Source organism: Balaenoptera acutorostrata, chromosome 8, assembly GCF_949987535.1.
Source record: "Balaenoptera acutorostrata chromosome 8, mBalAcu1.1, whole genome shotgun sequence".
In the NCBI taxonomy this organism is placed as follows: Eukaryota; Metazoa; Chordata; class Mammalia; order Artiodactyla; family Balaenopteridae; genus Balaenoptera; species Balaenoptera acutorostrata.
The window spans coordinates 21,397,522-21,423,571 of NC_080071.1; the positions used below are offsets into that span (position 1 = coordinate 21,397,522).

Sequence of the window (26,050 nt, forward strand, 5' to 3'; positions counted from 1 at the left end):
ACATTCTGTGGGATATACTTTTGAGTGCCTTCAGCACATTAGCATTGGAAAGAGTTTAGAAAACAGTTTAGAAAAATTATGCTTTTCTTGGGAAAAATTATTTTGTAAACCATTAAGCCATAAAATTTACATATGTAAATAAGAAACAAAAATTATTTGGCTATCAGAATCTTCATGAAAAGAATAACATCATATGAATTTCATTAAATTTGTATAATTAAAATATAAAAAAACAAACTGAAGTAGGATGATTAAAATATCAAGTTAATAGAAATAGAGTTGAATTTTGAAAGGTAAAATTCTGTAATGAAAATGGTTGCCTTGAAATTAAAATCAGCAGTACTGTCAGCATTGGACCTGGGCTGTTAACACTCAAGTCAGCAAAGCCTTGTGATGGGTTATTTCACAAGCATAAATGCAGATGGAATGCCATATAGAATGGCTTATTAAATATTTTAAAGCACCAGTACTAATAAGCAGTAAGAAATTCCCATATAAACTTCTTTATCTTATTTAACTTATCCTCACTGTATTTGTTTAGAAAATTAAGTTAATACTTTGTAAACAGAGACTGTCACATAATATTTGTATTGATACATAAGGCAATGCCTCACAAAGAGAAACTGCTTAATTGGTATTTATTCAGTGAATAAAATATGGACTATTATACTACATAATTGTGTTTACCTTTTTAAAAGAATTTTATAGCAAAATTTTTACATAAGATACTTTAATATAATTTTACTTAATATGTATATGAAACATAAATATTATTTTATATTATATATGTGAGTATACATATAATGTACTTATACTTCATATTTTATACATATACTGATGTAAATTTTCAGCAGAAAAATTTAGTGTATTTTCATTTCTCAGAACAAAATTTTGTCACATAATCATTTTGTATTCTTTTTTTAATAGGTAGTAAATATTCCTTCCAAATACATAGGATCAAAAGAGTAATGAAAACAAAAACTTTCCCTTTAGTTTTAAATTTTATATTTTAATTTTCTGAAATTGTTTCTCACTCTATAACTCTGAAGAATCACTTCTCATATGCTGACATCTGAAGGTTTTCGAAAATAACCAACAATCACGGTATTTTATCCCAAGACTAGTATCAGTTACTCTTTTACAGCAAACATGCTATCTTTTTGTGATATTAGGGGTGTACATAAAGTAGGATGGGAGAAAAAAGAGACCTGTATAGATAGCAGCAAATGTCCTGCTACTTTAAGATATCCCCTTGGGTGACAGGAGTATGACAAGAGAGAGGTTCGAAGCTTTGTCCTACCTCCAAGCTCTTGCTCCCCTAGTTCTTACCTGAGTCTCTGTAAGGCCACAAAAAATCCTCTAGTCAAAACTTGATAAAGATTTTTCACTCCTGGTCTTTATATACGATTAATGTATATTGATTTAAATTAAATGTCTACAGTATAAGGGTACGAAAGGATCCAATGATTAAATAACACTGAAGGAAATCATAGACTAGTGTGGGAGCCAGATACATAGCAGGAAGCATGAAACAATTGAGACTATCGTAAGAAATCAAGCAAAATTCTACGTTAGACTGTTGCAAAAAGAAAGAGAACTGATGTAAGAGAAATATTTCTAAAAATACCCTTTAACTCAATAGTAGATACCAATAAAAAGTAGATAAAGTCACTGAGAGTTGAATCTACTGTGAATGCCCATTCATACAAAATATTTCCCATTAACAACCATTATCATTTCAGAAACACCAAATTATTTCATCTTAATCATGGGCTTTGAAATCAGAATGATCTTGGTTTAAAACCTGTCTGCTCTTAACTTGTTATATGATGTTGAAAAGTGACTTAACCTCTCTGAGCCTTAGTTTCTTTACCTCACACAATTTTGTAAGGATTACATAAGATCATATGTGTCGAAAGCCTAGCTTGGCTACATTTAAATAAGCAAGTGTTTAATAAATGACTTTCTAATAGGCAGTCATATGAAAGTCTTTAAATAAGAATTTAAGAAACTCTTTGAAAAAATTAAGAAAACTTTCATAATGCAAGTAACTCGATGTGGCTCTGTAAATTCATTTACCTTAAAGTGGAATATATATTAATGAAAAATTAAAATAACCCAATGTGATTTTTAATTTGCTTAATTTGTCAAGGAGAGTCAATAATGTGATGCCAATAACAATAACTCCTTATGATTGGCCCGTGCATTACAAGTTCTCATATGCGTGATATTATGATACCACTGGTCCTTCCATTTAGATCAGTGGTTCTCAAATTTGGCTGCACATTTGAGTCACTTGGGAGGCTTTTTAGATGTGTAATACCTCAGTCTCAACACAAGAGATCCTGATTTTAAATTGTTCTGAGGTGGTTAGGTCATTTTTAAAGTTTCCCAGGTGATTCTAATGTACACTTAGTCTTGAGAACTACTCATTTAGATTCTCAAAAGAGCCTGATTTGCTCAAGTCATTTTTCTTTGTCCTTGTTCTGAAATTCTTCACTGTAAAATAAGAGTCAATGGACAAGGACATTGTGACTTTTTTGAGAAAGAAAGGCAGCATATCACAGTGATTAAGAACAAGGATTCTAGTACCACACTGCCTAGGTTTGAATTCTAGCTCCGTCACCAACTAGCAGTGTGATCTTGGGAGAGTTACGTAAGTCTTATGAATCTCAATTTGATCATCTGAAAATGGACATAATATTATTAGTGGCACTTACAGATGTTAGTATCCAATAAGTAAATGCATGCTCAGCACTTAAAACAATGAATGGCTGGCAAAACAGTAAGTGCTCTACAGGTCTTTTCCAATGATTAGGATGCCTACTGATAATCTGTATAACCAAAAGACAGGAGACTGTGTTCAAACATAATATTTTTTCTCCAGTCTGGGTGAGTTCTAGAATAAAAAGTACTGGTCATTTAATTACTAGAATTCTTCTGGACATGTGACTGTAGACTATATAATATTATAATATAAAACTAACAGCAAGAAAATAAAGATGAAAAAAATTCTCTGATAAGTGGTTCTGGTGTTTACAGAAGTAACGTTGCTAAAAATATTTTGTATTTCGTATAATTAATTAAGAATGGTAAAGGAAAAGCATTCTTTATAAAGGATTTTTATACTTAAAACTGACAAATTATAGGACTACAGAGGTAAATGACTCAAGAGTTCATTTCTTTAAAAAAGAATATACTAATATTAGAAAAAAAGGACATTGATTTTAAACAAAAGTAATTGTAAAGTATGTCCAATACAAACATATTTCTCCCCTTACTGCTGAATCATTAAACCTGGGGAAAAATGACAAGATTGTGTTGCCAAAAATACATTCAACAGGTGTGTATGTAAATATAAAATCAGAGAAATTTAGTTTTCTGATGTGCATATTCTATTCCTGGTGACTAAGGAAGTATAACAATAAGAGTAGAATTCAGTTTAAACTTGTATAAGACTATATAAAAGCTGTTTTTCTAATAGTAAAATTCTTCTACAAATAATTTTTAACTCACCCGTTTGGAACGCAATTCACTGGTCAAAGGACTAGATTCTTCAGAGGTATTTTTATTCCCTGCTTTAAGTACATCAGGAGAAGGAACTATGAGTTTCATGTAAATTTCCTTTTTGGCTTGATTTACCAAAGATAAAGGTTTCACATTGGACACCAATCCCGTAGACTGTATTACACTTGTGTGTTTGTTCACAGATTCCTCCTTTGCCTGAGAGCTTTGGAAAATAAATGGAAGCTGCTGTGACAAAACCTGAGGCTGCTTCTGCTGGGATTGGAATGATGAGTGAGTCTGGGATTCAGACACAAGAGGTAATGGCTGGTGTATTCTTTTTTCCTGGGCTTTTTCAGTTGCTTTCTGTCCTTCTGCTTTTGGGTCTGAAACACCATGTAATAGCACCTGTAAATACAAATTAAAAGGCAACTTCTTAACGTCTATTAAAACAAAGAGCATCAAGCAGTAAAACATGGAGGAAAAAAAGGGTACTTAAAAAAGTGTTCCTGGGCTTCCCTGGTGGCGCAGTGGTTGAGAGTCTGCCTGCCAATGCAGGGGACACGGGTTCGAGCCCTGGTCTGGGAGGATCCCACGTGCCGCAGAGCGACTGGGCCCCTGAGCCACAACTACTGAGCCTGCGCGTCTGGAGCCTGTGCCCCGCAGCGGGAGGGGCCGCGATGGTGAGGGGCCTGCGCACCGCGATGAAGAGCGGTCCCCGCACCGCGATGAGGAGTGGCCCCCACTTGCCATAACCAGAGAAGGCCCTCGCACGAACCGAAGACCCAACACAGCCAAAAATAAATAAATAAATAAATAAATAAATAAATAAATAAAATAAAGGGAAAATAATTTAAAAAAAAAAAAAAAAACCAACTTAAAATTAAAAAAAAAAAAAAAGTGTTCCTAATGACTTACGATAGATATATAAAACTCACTAAAAAATACACAAAATGTTCCTTTAAAAATGTTTCACCACCTCCTTTTTTTTTCTTATGCAAAAGGAAGAACTAAAGGCAATGATTAACTTTAAACTTTATAGACTTTGAGAGTTAAGATAAGACAGTTAATTCCTAAATATGAATAATGTGTAGATATTGCCAATGAAATGATTTGTACCTACCTGGTTGTTACTTTTATGTTGTGCTTCACTCTCTGAATCAGAATCATCATCTTCACTTTCTTCAATACTTTGATCTTCTTCTTCATCTTCCTCTAGATCATCTGAATCACTACTACTAATGCCTTCACTTGATGTGTCTGATGATGTGCCTGAATCACTATCACTGTTGCTAGAACTTTCCATAGCTTTCTTCCTTGGTTTCTGGATAAAGACAAGATTTTTAACAAGACTTCTATTTTTAGAAAAATTCAAGTTTCAGTAAGAGGTATGCTCTTTTAATTTTTAAATGATATTTTCAATCTCAAAACATTTTTCTAAAATGTCATTTTAGAAAAAAGTAAAAAGTCACATGTTTTAAGGGTATTTATTCAACCAACTGATCAAATTAACTTATCTGAAAGGAATTCTCCAGTAAAAAGTATAAACTCTGTCAATATGCTATACAATATTCTATATAGAATATTGAAAACACCAATATAGTGTGTATATATGTACATATGTATACATATATACACACTCATATGACTGCCATGCTTCAAAATGTAGGACAGATTAAAAAGAGCAATTTATGATAAGGGTTACATACACTGATGTTCTACATTTAGCTTTTAGTCTTCTTTCTTTGTGCAAATAGTGAGTCAGTAGTCAAACACAGCTTTCTAGGTGCTGGACTCCAATGAAGTCTAAGATGAGTCTCTGCCTTCAAGAAACTTACATTCTAGTGGTGGTGGACTAGACAGAGATTAATTTCAAAGCAAATAATCCCATATAGTAAAAAGTACTGGAGAGAAGATAAAATAGGTAGAAAAAGGCTTAAGGGGCTGCTTTAATTAGGGTCAAGGAATTTAAGTTTTTTAATATCGCCACATCAAAAAGATAGAAAAATATGATAAAGAAGGAGATTAATTTCTGGAACATTTAAAATCCTATAGGACAATGAAAATCCAAAGCTGGAAAGGGACATTTGGTCCCATAAAAGGAAAGTTGTGTGCTTAAAGGACAGACAATGGTAGTGGATAAAAAGATGAAAAATAATGAGATGAATTATAACTAATAACTATATAACAATGAAAAAGTTAAAACTCTGCCAATAGGAAGACTAAAAAGGAGAAATGTCAAAATGACAGAGCAACAAGATTGAGTACAATCCCAAGTTACCTAGGAACATTTCTATAGTGTTTACTGGTAGATAAAATAGAGAACAAGATACAGAAAAATCAGCAATAAATTACAAAAGCAGCAAATTAGAAAAGTTGTGGCCTTAATAGAAATACAGCCTTTCATAACTACTGGGTTTGGGGAATAAAAGACAGTAATACACCTCTACAACAGGATGCCAGGTTGAAGCCGTAGTTACATATTGCAAATCTATACTCTTTCCTTTGTGTCTTCTAAAATTTGATTTAAATCATATAAAATACATGAGTGAGGAGAGTCGCTCCTGTTATATTCTGCTTGCCATGGTACTGTGTTAACTGCTCCAAACTAGCAACTGTAATGCTTCCTCCACAGACACACCCTGCAATAAGCTAATATTGCCATCATTCCCTGAGCTATCTTCTTCCCTCACAGTAAAGCAGAAAGTGAATTGGAATAAAGGAAATCAAAGGATGAGAAAGACCAAAGTAGAGATTAAAGGGAAACAATAGTAATATAATAACATTAAGCCTATCATTTATTTGGCTGAGAAACCGCTCTTTCTTTGCAACCAAAATCTGCTGTGAGTTTTCTAAGCATGTATAGCAAGACTATGAAAGTCATAAGGAATCTAAAGTGAAGTTATCACTTTCGGATTTAGTAGAGGCTAAGTAAGGAAGGGAATGAGGGAGCTACCGTGATTTGGCAGAAAAAAATAAACTATTTCAATGTCCAAGTAATCTGTATAGTTTTAACTTAAAGGCAGCATGACAGATGGGTCCTACACTCCCCAAGAGTGGGTCTAGAGGTGCAGGTTCTAAAGCTTTAGGGAGCATAATATTCACCGCAGAAGTTGCTGCAACCAGCAGATTCCTGGGTCCCAATTCCAAACAAGGCACAGGGACCTGTATGAAACAAGCCCTTAATGTGATTCTGATGCAGGTGGTCTTTGCAGAGCATACTCTGACAGTGTGCAAAGGGTTTGTGTTTTATAAGGTAACAAATTTAGTACCCATGTTAAAACAAAAGTAGACATGAGTAGACAAGTCCAGGTATTAGAGAAAAAGAGAAAAATGAGTTTCAATATCACCAATTTAATCTCCTTGGTCCCTATTAACGTGTGCGGGGGGTGAGGGTGGTCCTTTTGCCTTCTCACAATTAGGTAGTCTGTCTTTTTTCTGTCATTTATACATTTTAAAAATAAGTCTTCTTAGGTTCATAAAAAAATGATCAAAGGAGAGTTTATTAATAATAAACTCCACCTCCCCAACCAATCTGGGAAAGCTTTTCAGAACCCTCTCCTTGAACTTTCATTTCACTGTATATTTCTTTCTTTCAATAGCAAAACAAATACATATTCAAGGCTATTATGTACCAGGCACAGTTGCTCTAGTCTCTGGGGATACAAGGGTGTGATAAACCGACAGCAACTCTGCTCTCATGGGAACAGGGAGAAGCGAATCAACAAACAATATAAATAAGGGTTTTTGAGTGATAAATACCATGACTAAAACAGGATAATTGAGTAGACAGTGTGTGCTGGATGAAGCTTTAGATGTAGTTGTCAGGTTAAGACTCTTCTGAGCTGAGACCTAAATGGAGAGCAAGAGCCAGTCATAGAAAGGTAAAAGGGCCTTTCAAGACAGGGGAAACAGCAAAGGCAAAAGCCATGAGCTGGAAACAAGTTTGACATGTTCAAAGAATGGAAAAGTCAGCTAGACCTGCTACAGCACAGAAACCTGGGAGAGAACAGTAGGAAATAAGGCTGGAAGGACCGGCAGGGGTGAGACCACACATGGTCTTATAGGCCATGGCAAGGATTTTATTCTTGGTGGGATAGGAAACTATTAGACAGAGTGATAACATAGGATGTTTTAAAACGAGAAAAAAATCACTTATGTTTTTAAAAGACTGTTACGGCTGTTGCGGTAACAATAATTTGTATGGCAGCAGGAGTGGAACTTAACCTTGAATTGTCTTATTTTTTTCTCAACAGGCTGTATGTTAGTATATTTTAGTTTGTGTTGACTTACTTTAATTGCTTAATTTAAAATACTTATATTTATTCTAAATATACATGTAGACTATGTGAGGGAACTGGACTTAATCAATGATTTTCAATGAGTACTACTGAGATAAGTAACCCTGCCTCCCAGGAGGGATGACCAAAATCAGCTGAAGAACATTTTTCAAACTACACATGAAAAGGGCTGATGAAGTAATTTTTTTTTTAAAGTTTTTAAAACTGAAAAGCATTGGGTAAAAAAAGTATAGGATTTTCTTCTTCAGTTTCAACTCCCTTCATCTTCATTTAACAACCTACTAACACAAATTCATCCCAGACCATGAATTATCCAAAGATACTCTTCTGAAATCTTAAGTTCTCGTATCCCTCACATTGATAGTCAATCTCTCTCTAGTGTTACTTCTATGTAGATGTAAATCAACACCCCTATGGTACCTGGAATTTCTTTCTTTATATCATTAAAGAGGTACCTCTGCAAGTTTTTAATACCTGCTCCTGGAAATATTTTCTACTTTAAAAGCACCAATTTCGTTTAGGAATGTCAATACTGATTCCTTACTAGAACTAAGGACATGATCTGTTTCATATCCATTCCTCCAAAGTCTTGCCTTGTACCTTACGGAGGCACTAGAGGTACTAGATGTTACTAGATTTAGCACTACTTCTAAGAGGTAGGATAGCGTAAGGTTTAAAAACATGGACGCTTAACTTTTAGAAATACATAGAGATATAAATATATTCCATGATACAATGTCTACGACCTGCTTCAAAGTACCATGGGAGCAAGGAATGGGTGGTGTTTTCAGACAGCGTCTGGCGTGCAGAGGAGCTGGAAGCAGTACAGAGACAGGCCTTTGGAGCTCATACTAATGGGAATGCCCTTGAAACAAATCATAAGGGAAAAGAGTAAAGAGCAGCTGAAGAGGAACAGGTGGAAACTATGACCCTAAAACCTGTGTCCCTGGAAGGAAACAACCAAGAGTCTTTTATCACATTTGCTCGAGTTCTCAGTGGGGTGGCTTGAAGAGGAAAGTAAATGTTTGTCTTGGGGCCTAAATAGAGTCCTGTCGAGTTTTTGTGATGGGTATCATTAGGCTTTGAGGCTTCACCAGATGACCTTCCCCCAGACCCTCATATGTCTTGCTATGTGCTGGAAATCATTTATCTTCTGTTGAGAGGGAATTGAAAGATCTAGAGGAAGTATTTCTATAAAATATGCTGGGCAAAAGGAAAGAAACCTTTATTTGTTTAGTTGATCTTGGAAAATATATGGAGCTCAATGCTGTCTTGAGAAAGGACAAAGAAGAATTTGATAAAATAGTTCCTTGGGGTTAAAAATTGGAGCCTGGGAGGCATGTTGTTCAGATTTAAAGTTCAGATCAGCGCTATTTGCAATCAGTGACTACTCACACCTTGTGCTTGCTATGGTGGGTCACAAGCTTTTCAAGTCCCTTATTATTATAGCTGAGGTAATGAAGAAAGTGGTATTACAGGATCACAAACTTTTGACTCTCTCCCCCCAGAAAAATCAGGCCCTGAAAATGGTTTTTATAAAATGTAGACGAAAAGACATTGCTCTAGTTATTATCTTTGTTTCCGAAATGTTTGCAGTTGATGCTAAGGCTTTAACTCAGAATAAACCAAGACTTCTCTCTCAAGAAGAAGTTACCAATGGGAGCAGACCAAATTCACCGATACAGGTGCACTTACTAGAAAGTCTGGATATAATGTGTTAGTTCCTGTAGCTGGAGGTATCTCAGCTTACTTGGTTGGATGAATGAAATCTGGACACAGTGGTGAACTATATTTAGTAAAGCTGAAATGTCACAGCTTCCCTGGCATGATGTGGAAGAGGAAATCCAAAGGCTTACAGTGACCAGAATATTGCAGTGAATTTACCATGTGCAATCTGCATACCCACCCTACTCCTGATACTGCTTCTACAGCAGACAAGGTCTAGTCAGGAGGCAGAAACCACATTATCAATTTGAACAGGGAAATTTTGTCATAAAGGAGCAACAACTAGTAACAGAATATGAACTACTAAGAGGGAAAGAGACCTGTAAAGAATACCGGAATAGCCGATGTAGGGAAGAGCCACTTCCTGTACGGCTGAGGTAGAGTACTAAAATAAACTTGGAAGAGGGTCTTTCTTCTCCAACCCCTCATTCACCCAAGGCTGAGCTTCAGACTTTGTTAGAAAGGACGTGGCTGCTGCCCACTGGATGGCAGAGAAGCTCACTGAGGTATCACAGATCAAGGCTGGTACACAGGAGACACCACCTGCTGGAGTGCCAGAAAAACTTGCTGGGAATCTGCTATCGGGGTGACAGTAAAATTAGCTAGAAAGCCAACCACTGGCATCCCAGCAAAACTCACTAAGAAGCTGCCTGCTGGGATGCCAGTGAAACTCACTAGACGGTATACACTACTGGGTCTCCTGAACACAACTGGCAGAGTAGCCGCCAGCTGGTGAGGAAGCCATCCACTGGCAGCCAAAGCATAAGACCAAGAAGAAAACACTTGAACCAGGAACAGAAGCCTTTTCCTCTTCCAGTGTGTCTCCAGGACCCTCTATTGACAAGGTCTAACATAGTGCCAACTGGCAAAGGAGAAAAGGAGAATTCAGCTGGGGTTATGATGAAATATCATTGGCCATGAGATGGTAACTGTTGAAACTGAATAATGGGTACACAGGATTATTATGCTATTCTGTCTTCTGTGTATATTTGAAATTTTCCATAATGAAAGGTTTTTTGTTTTTGTTTTCCTAAAGCATGGGCTCTGGAGTCAACCTGCCTGACTTTGAATCCTGAACACTTAATGGCCAACTATCTGGGGGCTCTTTTTCCCAGTTTATAATAATAGTACCTACCTCAGTAGGGGTATAAGGAGGGTTGAAATAGATATTATATGCAAAGCAATTACAGCAGAACTGGCCTGTGTTAAGTTCTCAATAAATCTTATCTATGACTACTATTTGTATTATTTATACTGGTGCTGACAGTTTTAATTTTTTAGATGCATAATACTAAAACCACCCCACAAAAATGAATATCTATAAAAATAGGAGTTGATAATTCATAAAAAGTTATTCCATAGATTCAGGTGGTTTGATCTTTAGAATACTTACATCGATCTGTTATATATTTGTGCATCAAAGAACAACTTACCTTATCTTTGATTTTGTCAGCTCTAGCATCCAAAGGCTGGGTTTTGTTTTGTTCCTGACTACATTTTCGATTTCCTCCACCTGAGCTTATACTTTTAGTTTGTCCCACAGAACTTGAGGCAGTAGTGGATAGTACAGATGTGTTGATACCAGATACAGACGATGTATTGTTTCCATTTATTGACCCATTTACACCTTGAAAGTAAAAATAAATATGTTTATGCAAGAGAATGTTATTCAGCCATAAAAAGGAAAGAAGTAATGACATATGCCACAATGTGGATGACTCTTGAAAACATTATGCTAAGTGAAAGAAGCCAGACACAAATTGTATGATTCCATCTATATGAGATATTCACAGCAGGTAAATCTATAGAGATGGAGTGCAAGCTAGTGGTTGCCAGGGACTGGGAGAGGTAATAATGGGGAGAAACTGGTTAACGGGTATGAAGTTTCCTTTCGGGGTGATGAAAAGGTTTTGAAACTAGATAGAGGTGGTGGTTGTACAACACCATGAATGCATTACATGTCACTGGATTGTTCAGTTTAAAACGGTTAAGTTTACATTTATGTGAATTTCACTTCAATTAAGAAATTTTTAGAAAGGTAATTAAATGCGAGTATTCCCCGTTTCGGAGCAAACTCCCCAAACACTTACTTAAGTGAAAAGAAAGGTAATAATAAACCATCTAAAGTGCTATTATAATTTGCAAATGTATTCTAACAACAGTTATCAACTATGAAATATTAATGACAATTTAAAAGAAAAAAGGCGTACTAACACATTAGTTTTAATTAATTTAATGCTTAATTACAGAAAAAGTAATATATTTTACTGAGTGAACATGAGGGAGGTAATGAGATACAGAGGAAAAAGCAGTGGAGTTGGGAGTTAGAAAACCTGGGTTAAATTCTGCTATGCAATGTCAACATGTAAACAGTACTTCCCTGAATAACTTATTTAACCTTAGCTGCAAAATGACAATGCTTCCAATCTCAAAGAGTTATTATAAGGATTAAGCAAGACAATGTGAAAGTGCCTAGCACAATGCCCCACAATTGTTACTAAATCTGAACTCTATTAAAAATAGGTATTGAAATGGAAGATTTGTAGTACTTCACTTAAAGTTAACATGGATACCTTTTTCAGGACCATTTCGATGACTTTTTCCCGAAGCCCTTGAATGGAATGAAGAAGAATCATGATTCTGGGCTGGAGGAGCAAACAGTGGTGGAATTCCCAGTAATGGTGGAAAGAAGGTTGCCCCTGCACGCGTGTGAACATCCGTTGTTCGCCACCATTCTGCACCTCAAAGCCAAACACCAAACAAGCAAAAATATTTGAATTAACTTTCTAGCCGATTTCACAGTGCTTTTTATATTTTATTACTGAAAAAAATTTCCAGTTTCATCTTGGAACAGAATTGCTGAATTACACATAGTTCCGATCATCTTTCTAATTATAAGACAGCTGATTAGAAGTTATACACTCATCATTCTGCTCATTAAGACAGTATCCAAGGATCTTCACTTAGCAGCTTCCTTGAGTTCAAATTTATGAAGAACAAAAGTAGTCTATGGTTTTAAAAATAAAATGGGAAACCTGGAATATTAAAGAACTATTTGACTCTTTGATGACTTACATCATAATTTTTCTAAATTAGTAAAGAAACAGAATATTTAAGACTATTTTAAGCTACTATAAAACCTTAGAATTTAAGGTTACCATCTACAACTTATGTTAAGAATTTCCTTAAATTACATATAATATAAAGCTGGCTTTAATAAATCAGGTGGTTTAAATAATAATACAAAGACCACTGTAATCCAGCATATCTCAAATGCATTTATGGAAGAAAACATCCTATACTCAAACAAAACAATAGAGATAGCAAAATCAGTAAGCCTTTTTTTTGGGGGGGGGGTCTAAGCAACGAAAAATGCTTCAAAGAAGATTTTTAAAACAAGTTAAGTCACATTAAAATATAAAAGATTTATAAAGTTTCTCTCCTTAAAGTTAATGAAGAAAGCCTGAATTTTATTTATACTTCCTCTCATAAATTACAGACAACAATGTTTTATCAATGTAAAATGACTAAATGGTAGAAAATCATCAAATGCAATTTAGATATTCAAACAGTGGCTTTTAGTTAAAACTTTTAGAAAAGGAGGGAAGACAAATTTTATAGAATACATTATTTAGGGAAGGGTGAAGATTAAGAAGAAATTTGAAATAACCCAATGGACAGTCTTGTATTACCCCATGTAAAATCTCAGAAAGAATATTTTCCAATTGGCTAACCAGCTAGATTACCAAATCAGTTATTACCTTTCAGGCTAATCTTCCAAGAGATATAGGATACTTTTCATTGACTTGATAACCACGAAAAAATTAGAGGAAAAACCCCAATAATATAGTATGGGAAAAATTCAATATTGTCAGTGTACTGCATTATATGATCTTTAAAGCTTTTCTAGGAATATCTCTTTATTAAAAATAGGATGTTAAGTGATGTTCACCTTCATTAGCTAAAGACAAAAGTTTAGCTTAAAAAAAAGTGAAATGTTCATGGTAACTGACATTCTGAAAGGTCTAAAAAACTGTATAAGCAGAAAACTGCAAAAGCTATTCTTCTGCGCTGCAGGAAGGCACTGCTAGTGAAATGACACCAATGTATATTCAGCAGTGGCTGAATGATGGGAACTGAACCAAGAATAACTATACAAAACCATAAATCATTTATCTACTGTTTAGATGAAAGAACTGCATGTAGATAGGAAGAAAAACTATGTATTTGGGGCTTGTATTAGCACAGCTGGAATCTGTTGTTATTTATAGGTTTGAAAACTAGGTCCTACATAGCTGATAAAAAAGGAAGTTTCAGTTTCCTGAAATATTCATATTATTTAAAATAGAGTCTATAATTAAAGCATTACAGTTGAACATTCAGACTTTGTAAACAACCAACAAATCGGCAGTCAAAGTGTAATAAGACTCAAATATTTTAGACAAAATCAAACTCAGAAAAAACATAAAAATGTACTTAGAATGTCAATGGTAAATAAGCACACAATAGGGATCAGAAAAAAAACACAACTGGAAAACGTGTACGTTATAAATAAGGTGACACCATGAGTAAAAATACAAGTAAATAAGATCAATTAAATAAAAAGATGAAAACGGTAGCACTTCTGATCACAAGCTTCACAAATGTCTAATACTTCATGGGAAATAACAGAATTTTTGTTAAGTGATGAGCTTATTTCTCTTCCAAATTTAAGAAAATAAAAAAACAAAATTTAGTCACTCACAAACTAGCTTGTTGATAAAATGAAATATACAAAATAAGAATCACATAAACCAGCACATGATGAATTTCTAAATGTATTCAAGGGCAGTAACTGCATGGTAACAACATTAATCATATTCAACTGAAAGAGTCTAATATTTCAGAGGATATACTGAATCTCAATTTGAACCTAGAAGACAGCAGAATTTAAAAATATTTCATACCTGATAGAGCCAGATACTTCATGAAAATTCACGGTAATATAAAAATATAATGATTAAAAACTGCAAATGTTTTAAAAGAACTTACCGTGAAATACTATTTCAATATAAAAAACTTTACTATACTAATATCCATTAAGTGATTTGCATGTGTTGATTTAGTTATCTGAAATGCAGACAAATTTAGAAGTGGATAATATTTAAAAATAAACTATTTCTCATTTAAAATTCCTAGTAATTTCTTCCTGTGTGTCTTCATTTATTTAGTATTTTAGTGATTTAAAAACTTTGGCATTTTGGTTACCCTTTTGAATAAAACTAATTATAGAAAATTTAAATTTAAGTTATACAAAATGTACAACTTAAACAAATGAGGCCTCTAAAACAAGGCATAGTCTCTGTTCACTTGGCAAAAAAGTATGCTTATACAGGCATACTTTTACCACTAAAGACTCTGTCTTGTAATTGTCTGTTTATCTATCTCCTAAAAACTATAAGCAACGTAACACATACTATGTTAGTATATTCCTCAGTGCTTGGCCTACTGCAAAGGACATAGTAGATGCTCTTATAGCATAGTAGATGCTATAAGAAATGAATGGGTGAATAGTTTATGTAGGTGAGGGAAGTTATCAAATTTTTTTCTATACAGTGGAAGTATCAACATTATTGAAGTTGAGATAAGTAACTCTTTACACCTGTTAGCCATGTTTTCAGTGCAGAAGATATTTGATTTTAATTATACAATAATTACATTGTGGTTTAGAAATGCTCAAAAGTAATTAATACTTTATATATCAAACTATATCAAATATAATAAACTATGATAAAACAATTTAAAAAAATTTAAGGTACTAGCAACTATCTATATTACAATTATCTATTTTAATTTTTTATTCAGCAATCCTATATTTCAGCAAATACCTATTGAGTACTCATCTTGCTAAGCAACCATGCTCAAAACTGACTGAAATAAATTCCTATTAGTATTTTTAAAGCAAACGTCAAGACTTAGTTTAAGACTTTGTTTTAACTTTCTAGCCACATTACTATCTCCTCTCTGAATTAAAGAAATAATATGACTCAAGAAATAGTACTTGAAATATATACTTAACCATCTTTCCATTCTACATATATAATTCAAACAAGGTACTTGTTTCCTTTTAAAGAAACACTTGACAAGAGAAAAAACAATGATGGCTACCAATTACGTACTAATTAGGTGTGCTAAACACTGCATTCAGCACTGAACATGGCTTATCTCCTTTAATCTTCACAAGAATCCTCAGAGGCAGATACTATTATTATTATTGTTATTGTTATTCTCATTTTTCAGATGAGAAAACTGAGGCTGAGAGGTCAGGTTATTTGTTCAATCAAGGTCACACAGCTAAAAGGTAACAAAGCCAGATTTAAATTCAGATCTATTTGTCTCTGAATTATGCTCTAATTTTTAAACTACTTTCTATAACAGTAAATCATGCATCCTTAACTAAAATTTATTAAGGTAAAGTTAATCACTGGAAACGTATTCAAGTTTAGACTTTCAAAATAATATAACAAGAGAAATTACAGCATGTTTGTCTAAGTTAAGCTCAGACAAATTGGTGTCTTACTGAACTCCTGAATCCTCATAATCTGTAGAATTTGGGATAATTCTGGTCTTCCTGCCACGCAAGTGGTGCAAATCGATGGTTGTTTTAATGAAATATGAAAAAAATAGAAATTTAAGAGCCAAGCTCATCTTACTTATAAATGCAGAGAAATGAGAACTCAAAATAAAAGTATATTCATTATAAGAACTGGACTCTAGTTTTCCACTGTAAGTTAAATATTTTTTTAAAAAAATCAAATAAAGCTGAGAATAATTAATCAAACTCTATACTTCCTATACATATACTTTTCTACTTCAATAAAAAGCATGAGAAAAACCTGGCCTAATTACTCACTTTTGTGGCAGATGCCTATTTTTCTAGCTTAACACTTGAATACCTAGTCAGTTGTGCTGCCACCTAGCACACATAGTGTGTTTTATTTTTTTGCACAGGATAAAAAGGACTGAGTTAATTCTTGCACAAGAGCTTTAATATACCAGGCATAATACTATTCTTTTTGTTCAAGTTAATTACCAAAGTACTGCTTGAACATTTTCAAGCTTTCCTCCTTTCCTTGAACACTGTTTGTAACAGATGTTTACCTGGAAAAGACGCTAGTTGGGGATGTGCAGCTAAGGCTGTGGGTGTACCAAGTGTCCCCAAACCACCAAATTCTGAATGCCCTGAGCTGGCTGAATGCAGACCAAAGACTGGGTAGCTGACCACTGGGAAGGCACTCGACACTGTGGACAGGTTAAACAGGTGATCCCCAGCTGCTCTGAATAAATGTCCTGGGAGGGAAAAAAACACACTTAAAGTTGTACTAGAAAAACAGATGAGATTTATCTGATTTCAGCGTTCATAGTGGGTTAAAGTTTATAATAGTTTATCTATTAAATTTTTATTATACCTTTTTTCTTTTGCATTTCTGTTCTTCAAACCCTGCAGAATGTTTCTAGAGACATGAAAGTACTCTAAAAGTAATTAAAACGAATGGTATAACCTTATTTACTTTGAATTTTGAGATTTGAGAACGATGCTTTAAGTACATAATTTTCACTAATTGTAAAGTTTGACCTGCCGAAGTGAGGCAAACTTGCTGCTAATACATGCACATTAATATTTTATCAAAATTTTTTACTCATAAGAAGGAAGATAAAAACATCTAATTAATACGAAGTTGAAAATCAATAAAATAAATCCAGAATCTGTCACCAGTTCATTACTCAAACTGTCATACACTCTAGGCAAAGAGTTCCTAGTTTCCATGTGCCAGAATTGAAGCTATGGTCTCCATCCAACATCTTTTAGGTGAGGAGAGTTGATACCAAAAATGGATTATATTCTAGCCTGATAAGGCAATATATCCGACAGCATAAAGATTTAATAAATAAACTTACTAATTTATTTCTAAATGCATCCGAGGGTGGTTATCAATATAAAAATCATTTTTAAACATTGTGATAGAAAGTTCATATTCAATCCAAATGTGTGGTTTTTCAATCTCTACGTTTACTCTAAAGAGAATCTAGTACTAAGTGTCATAACCCCAAGTTGCAGTGTTATACCATCAAAAACACAACTTATTTTTCATAGTTTGTAGGGATTTGGCAGAAGATTTGTTAATACTTGGAAATCTTCCTTTTACTTCCGGGAAATAATTAAGGTTCCCTGGCTTGATACTGTGAAAACAGAATATCAAAACCCACACTCCAGGCTATCTTAAGAATTTACTGCATGAAAGCTATGGTGCTCTGTGTTAAAATAAATATAAGGCTTCCGTATTATCCCGTTTATATCAGACCTGACTATGCACTGCAATATAGTTTCAATACAATATGTTTGAAGTAAATTAAAAAATACAACTTAAAAATAAGTATATTTTTTGCTATCATTTCGTTATCAACAAAATCCCTCCTCTTTGCTTTTTTTATTCGCTGAAAACTAAGAGGAAGTCATCAAAGAGGTCACGGTGTACTCTCATCGACTAATATAAGCCCTATACTCTTTACTGAAATAACACTATATTTTTCATTGAAGTAGTTAAGATTTAAATAGATTGTATCAAGTATATCTTAACATTAGCCTACAAGGTAAAAAGTTCTAATTGAGGGTTGAGGTCCCACTATAACAAAGCAATACGTAGAGCTCATAGGGAAGATCCTCAAAGTGCCTTTACAAGGAAGGCTCACAAAGAAACTGAGGGAGGAGAACGAGGGAAGGATTACAAACTTGGGTACATTTTCTAAGTCAGCCGACCTTAGTTTTTGTTCATCAAAGCCTAAACAGAAAATCTGTGAATTTGGTACTTTTGTGTAATCAGGGTTCTGGACTGCAATTAGCACTGAAGTTAAGTCAAAACAAAATAGGGCGTGCTACTGGAAGAAAGGAGGCTACTCAAATATCACTGTTTTTAAGACTAGTGCTATGGCACCAGAAAGATTGTGTAAATTTTTTTGGGGGGGGGGAGGAAAAATTCTCAAAAACCCAGCTCGTTTCTCTAAAAAAATGAGCCTGTTGCACATTAAGAGCCATTGTTTATTTTCACATGTGATTGCCTATAAAATCCCTGATTCTCACTAATCAGTTCAACTTCCTGAATGACATGTCCTGAATCAAATGTTTTATTTATAAACATACTATGATCTGTTACATTTCCTTCTATTGCAGTTTTCTTGATAAGCAAGTTGAGCTAAACATTCGGTTTGTGAATTTTAGAATCAGTTTTCATTTATATTTTATAAAATAAAAATTCGTAAATTATATTTGTCAACTATATATATGTAGCAGCGACTTAATACAAAAAGTTTTGTGAGGTAAGCTCAAAACTACACAAAGTATTATAAAAATTCAGAACACATTAAAATTATAAAGGGTCAGAAACTGATAGAAATACTTCTAGTAAGCAGCATTCTTAAATGTATAGTTAAAACATTAATTTTCTAATTGTGAAGAAATAAATGAGCTTAAACCCTGGAGTCTCATGAACAGAAAACATGAGTAATACCTAAATGAAGTTGTCACTCTTGCAGCAATAATTAAGAATCGATCTTACACAATTTGATAATTTAAAAAGTTCTTTTTTTAACTCTAAAAAGAGTGATATCTAGAAAGAGCTGAATATAAAATTTCAACAAAATATGAGCTTTATTCACCACAGATTCAAACTGGGGAAAAAAATATAGTCTTGTTCACAGAGTTATATCTATGCCTGGCAAAATTACGAAGAAGCTACCTTACTCTATTTTCTTATTCCTTCTTATAAAACTTTTGAAGATAATTAAAACATAGAAAGTACTCGAGTGACAACAGAATCGATAGGGCCTATTCCTTGTTGGTAAGAAAAGGTTCACGTCTGTATTTAGTAAAGAATATCAGGCCCACATTATAATGATTACAATGATACCATGCATTATTAAAAACACACATTAGAGATTTTCTTTGCTTTACATGGATAAAGTTATACAACAGAAGGGAAATAATTTCACATTACATTTAATAATCTTTACTAAATTTTGCCTTTATAGCAAGAATATAGAAGTCAGTGATACAGAAAAGTGTATCTTTCTCATTAAAAGGCTCTGTAATACTACATATAATTTTAGTATTGTTTTTGCCACTGCCTTAAAAAAAAAGCCAGCTACTAATTCTATGTAAAAACCTTCCAGAATTATTCTGTTCTTTATTCAACAGTTTCCGTAATTCAGACATTTCATGAACATATCTATTAAGCACCAGGTGCTACGTTTAGTAATTAGCATACAAGGATGAATAAGACATAATCCCTAGCCTTAAGGAACTCAATGGTTTGAACATAATTGAAATAGTATAAGACTGTTTTTCATACCACAATGTATAAAACAAGTTAGTTAATATTTTAATATTATAAACTGGTACCGTCACATAAAGGACTCAGTAACAGATCCCAAATACCTAAAACAGTGTCTTGTACATAGTAGATATACAATAAATATCTGTTGAGTGAATTGATTACTCATTAAGAGCAGAAGAGGCACATCCATGGGATTGATTCCAAAGGGCTTCATCAGAATAGGAAGTTGTCCTGAATTTTCATTTAAACTTGCAAGGATGCTTCTTACTAGTTTCCTTTTGCCTTACATGTCACCAACCCTGAGTCCTAATTTTTTTTTTTTTTTGAATTACCACTTGGCCTTTTATTTCTCCTTGATTCCATTTAGGCCACATGTTGGATTTGATCACATAAAATTCTACCACCTCCAAGATCTTAAATTCTTAAATTTTACTCTAACCACGGTTTCCACATTTCCATTTCCTTATTTCTCAGCATGACCGTTGGTCTCTCTCAATCTTCTACCACTCCCTTGACCCTATCTATCTCCTTCCCTCTCAATCCCATCTCAACATCTCTCCTTGTTAACCTTGAAAGAAAATTCTTACACTTGTATGTCTACTTCCTCCTCACTTCTCAGAATCTTTAATAGCTGTGCCAAGTCCAAGCCTCCCTTCCATTTTGCCTGTAAAGGAACTTAACTTTTCCTAACCACTAGATTCCATTAATCTTTGCCCTTCTCATTTTTAACCTGTCTCTATAAATCTGGCATTGTTGATTACCTCTTCCTTATTAAAACCCATGATTACCCTTAAGCTCTGGGTCATGGAAGTATTTTGATGTTCTTCTTAATTATATTTTCCCATAATACTACTGTCTACTTTATTGGGTTTTCTTTTTTCTAAATATAAGATTCTTAAAGATTTTGTCCAACTGTCTCTTTTTTCCTCTTTATGCTTTCTTCCTCAGTCATTTCATGGGCTTCTACTATTTTAACTATCACTTCTATGCACATGAATTCTAAACTAGGATTTTAGCTCCCTGAGAGCAAAACTGAATCTCATTCATCTCGGTAATCCCTAATACCTGGCATAATCTGAAATATAACAGGTGCTTAATGAATGTTTCCCACTGCTGTATTTTTGGTCACATTATTTCTTCTTCTTCAGACCCTCCATGCTTATATAACATGCTCTTTGCTTCTTTTGCCTTTTATAACCTTAACTATCCTTTCATAATCATCTCAAAAAAATATTGCCCAAGAAGTATTCCTGAATCTCCCAGACAGGCATGTTTTGGACCTCCTTTGAACATTCATGATTATTCACAATCTTTCATCATACCATTACTAGGGTGTAAGATTATAAAGGAAAGAATCATTTCTTAATCATTTTTACTCTGTACAACACTGCATAAAGCAAACTGTTAGCAGTTGCAGGGATAATACTTCATAACACCTGCTGTGGATAACTCTAAAATGGTAGTTTTCAATTCTTTGTTTCTCTCTTCCTTCAAAAAGCTAAAATAACCAGGAGTCATTCTTTAAGTGATAAAAATATATCTCACTTTTTTTTCTCTGTTCCAATTATAAAAAGCATTCACAATGTTACTAAAAGCTCTTTGGGTAATTAGAAGCTAATTTAATGACACCTATGTTGTGGCTTTAATCTTGTTAGACAGCAGAGGGTGCTGTTTTGATTACACCCTTTGGTTTCATTGCTAGGACAACGTCCTTCCCCTTCTCCAACTGTCTTGAAACTTCAAGCTACTGTTCACAAGGGGATTTTTGATCACAGACTGGAGATGACTCAGTGAACTCTACAACTACATTTAAAACAAAGCATACTCTGTATTAACAAAAGAGCAGAATATCTTCTTATAGGAAACAAAAGACAACACAAGCCAAACCGGCTCTATTAGATTTATGACTACAAAAATAAAATTATTTGGATATTAGCATGCCCTACTTTTGGAGAAGTAACTTTTTTCTACATTAATATACCTAATATCAGAAGATCCTCCCAAATAAAAACCTGTTATGATTAAAGCTCTTCAATTTTGCTCAAAGAACACATTTGCAAACTGATAAATTACATCATAAAATGAAAATAGTTTTAGAATACCATAATTATTCTTTTTTACAGATATTAACATTCAAGCATAGTTTGAACATTATAAATGCAACTTTTATTAGTTTCCATTTTAACTGACAGGTAACAATGTGCATGTACTGCATAATGAAAATATATGTCTGTAATGCCTAAATCCTCAACTTACGTTATAATAAGCTGACTACTTTTTAGCAGAGCTTTTCGGATTGTACTAGCCAATCTATACATAAGTGATTAAAAGCAGTTACACAAAATGCCAGTGTCTCAGTAGCAATGCACGGTAACTGCAAGTGTCTTTATTAATATTAACGAACTTCACGCAATGACACAATAAGGGTTTCCTCCCCAACAAAAACAAAATAATATAAATACTGTACTAATGTCTTGAACCTACACTACCAGTGGACAAATCTCCTACCAATCAGGAAAAGTCCAAATAGCAAATTAAAACAAAATGATTATAAGGAATAAGTATCCTAAAGCATCTAATCTTTTTTAAAAAATCAAGGAGACTGCTTACTATGATAGAATTCTACCTATGCTGCTTTTTGTGTGCTAAAAATGTCTTTACTTTTTCACTGCTACACAAACTTGTTGCAACATGTCTTCTAACTCTTATCTCTAGTTCTTTAAACTGTTAGCACATTTTACAGCATTGCAAAATCAGCCTCTAGTATACAACCTGCAAAGTATGGTTAATCATCAAAAATGGTAGCACATTCAAATACAGGTTACAAGAGTACTTTAACATTAGTAATAACTGAGTGTAATAAACAAAGTGAAATTACCGTAAATTAAAGAAATGCTCAAATTATTGGCCCATATATTAAAATTCTTAAACATATTAATGTTTAAATATTCTGAAACTCACAATGTACAAATTCTACAAACTTGAACTTTGATTAAGGAACAAACAGAAAGAATTCTACAGCTAATGGTGACAAAATATTTCCCCTCAATAATCTTCATTTCGTTCCTTTATTCTCATAACATTTTTAGTAGTTAACCTTTACATTTTAACATTAAAAAAGCATGGTATGGAAATAAAGTCTTTCTTTTTATTTTTAAGTATTTGCTTTGAGATTGTTTTAGACTTACAAGAGTTGCAAAAATAGTACAGAGTTCCAACTTCCCCTATGTTAACATCTTATATGATAAAAAATAATTTTCAAAGCCAAGAAGTTAACCCTGATTAATTAACTAAAATAAAGAATTTATTCAGATCTCATTAGTTTTTCCACTAGTGTCATTTTCCTGTGCTAAGATCCAATCTAGGATCTCACATTGCATTTAGTTACTGTGTCTCCTTAATTTTCTCCAATTTGTGACAGTTCCTCAGTCTTGTCTTTCATGACCTTAATACATTAAAGAGTACTAGTCAGGTAGTTTGTAGAATGCATCTCAACGTGGGTTTGTCTGATGCTTTCTCATGATTAGAAGAGGTTAAACATGATTGGGAAGAGTACCCAATGTGTCCTTCTCAGCACAAAATATCTGGGGTCTGTGATGCTGCTATGTGGTGCTGGTGATATTAACTTCGATCACTCGGTTAAGTTAGTATCTGCCAGGATTCAATATAAAGTTATTAATTTCCTTTCAAACAGTCTTTTCATTAGAAAAAAAAAATCATTAAAAGTCTAGGTAGCCTTGGGAACAAAATCTACTACTCTATATAACACTGAACATGGTGAACAAGATTTTGATTCAGTTCAGCCAATGATGTATCAATCTTCAGGCAAATGACTATTCTTCAAAGATAGGAGCAGCTGCTCTTTTGTAAAAAAGCATTTTTGTTATATCTAATGAAAGAATTTAGAGTTCACAGATTAAAATACTAAAATTACACTATATTTTATATATATTTCTATATTCAAATATAGATGTACTTTATTTTTATAATGAAATATAAAAAATAACAGTGAAAACAATCTAATTCTAAAAGCTTATTTTACTTACGTTTCAATAAAGAAGTCTTAGTTTGCCCATAATGAACAAAAATTACTAAAACCAACTTTGAAAAACACACATCTTTCACTGCTACATAAACTTGTTGCAACATGTCTTTAAACTCTTTTCTCTAGTTCTTTAAACTATCAGCATATTTTTACAGCACTGCAAAATCAGCCTCTAGTATACAACCTGCAAAGTACAGCTAATCATCAAAAATGGCAGTGCATTAAAATAAAAGTCATATATTAATTTGCTGGGGCTGCCATAACACAGTACCACAAACTGGGTGACTTAGAACAACAGAAATTTATTGGCTCAGTTCTGGAGGCTACAAAAGTCTGAAAGCAGGGTGTGGGCAAGGCCATGCTCCCTCTGAAGGTACTAAGGAAGGATCTGTTCCATTCTTCTCTCCTAACTTTTGGTAACCTCAGGCATTTTTCCTATGTCTTCACATGGGCTTCTTTCTGTACACATCTCTGTGTCTAAATTCCCCCATTTTAATAAGGATACCAGTCATTTTGGTTTAAAGCCCACCCTAATAACCTCATTTTAACTTGATTACCTCTTTTAAGGACCCAATTTCCAAATAGGTCACATTCTGAGGAACCAGGGATTAAGACTTCAACATATTTTTTTGGGGAGGAAGAAACAATTTTATCCATAACCCTAGGTTCATTTTTAAGATTACTTAATTGATTTGAAGGCATTACCTTTCTTTGGTAATTTACCTGTAAAATTCTAATTAAAACTCTGAAGTTCTACTCATGAAAGTTAGGTAAGGACTTCCCTAGTGGCGCAGTGGTTAAGAATCCACCTGCCAATGCAGGGGACACGGGTTCAAGCCCTGGTCCGGGAAGATCCCACATGCGGCGAAGCAACTAAGCCCGTGCACCACAACTACTGAGCCTGCACTCTAGAGCCTGTGAGCCACAACTACTGAACCTGCATGCCACAACTATGGAAGCCCACGCTCCTACAGCCTGTGCTCTGCAATGAGAGAAGCCACTGCCATGAGAATCACACGCATCACAAGGAAGAGTAGCCCCTGCTCGCCACAACTAGAGAGAGCCCGCACACAGCAACGAAGACCCAAAGAAGCCATAAATAAATAAATAAATAAATCTTTTAAAAAGTTAGGTAAAATATACTTCAAAAATACCTGGTGCCTTGTGATCAAACCCTTCATTAAATAAATCTACTGAAAGGGGAAAAAAAGCTAGAGAGTTGAACATTCCAGGGCCTTTATTTGTGACTTACAGATATCTAGAATACAGACAACTAAAAAACAATTATTGTTGTAATAGTTCATACTATAATATAAATACTCAAAGAGACTAAAACTTTGGCTTTATATCCAAACCCTCAAGAATAAGCCTCTCTCACTCTCTTGACGATTCTCTATTGACTGTAAACGTAAGCTCCATCTTTTAAATAAGAAGTTCTAATTAATAACTTTGGATTTTCAGGGTTTATTTATTCAATGCCTCATCAGTAAGGTCTGATCTTTTAAGATTCTTTACCCTGTGGCTTATAATGCCCATCTCCAACTAAAATCTGCAGTTATTTGGTATTACCAGAGCAAAGCATAATACAGCCTAGAAAACTTATTAATTAGAGTAAATTTATCATTTAATTTGCAAGTCCTATTCCTGCAAGTTCACCTCTCCTTCCCTCCCTTTCTTCAACAATTGTTTCTTGAGCATATATTTTGTTCCAGGCACTGACTGGATACACATCAATAAAAAAACCGTATGGTCCCTGCCTTTTAAATGTAGAAAAAGGGACAAATAAGTAAAACAACACCAAATCTATAATTATAAACTGTGAAGAGTACTATGGAGGAAATTACTAGGTGCAAAAACAGGTAATAGTAGAGCAATTACCTAGACGCTATGAACAGAGGAGACTTCTCTAATTAATGTCTCAGAACACTTAACCTGAGACAAAGCATGAAAATCAGCCTTATGCAGTTCCTCTAAGACAAAGAGAGAACATGGTTGAGACCCTGAGTTGGGCTTCGATCACAGAGGGTATATCAGTTAGGTTGAAAAGTACAAAACATCCAACTCAGAATGGCTAAGTGAAAGGTAAACGTGTTGATTCACATAAC

At 34.0% G+C, this 26,050-nt stretch overlaps 1 protein-coding gene across 16 annotated transcripts in view; it reads right to left on the reverse strand.

The window, feature by feature from the left end:
• BAZ2B (bromodomain adjacent to zinc finger domain 2B) overlaps positions 1 to 26,050 on the reverse strand; it is a 299,743-nt gene that overhangs the window by 94,515 nt on the left and 179,178 nt on the right. For 12 of the 16 annotated variants that reach the window (XM_007183147.3, XM_057550750.1, XM_007183140.3 and 9 more), the window contains 5 exons: positions 16,671 to 16,859; positions 12,104 to 12,271; positions 10,964 to 11,157; positions 4,628 to 4,828; positions 3,517 to 3,912 (listed from right to left, as the gene is read on the reverse strand). In XM_007183147.3, coding sequence (XP_007183209.2) covers positions 3,517 to 3,912; positions 4,628 to 4,828; positions 10,964 to 11,157; positions 12,104 to 12,271; positions 16,671 to 16,859 — 1,148 coding nt within the window. The remainder of the gene's footprint in view (positions 1 to 3,516; positions 3,913 to 4,627; positions 4,829 to 10,963; positions 11,158 to 12,103; positions 12,272 to 16,670; positions 16,860 to 26,050) is intronic. The other 4 variants (XM_007183142.3, XM_057550748.1, XM_057550745.1 and 1 more) reach the window with 3 other exon arrangements.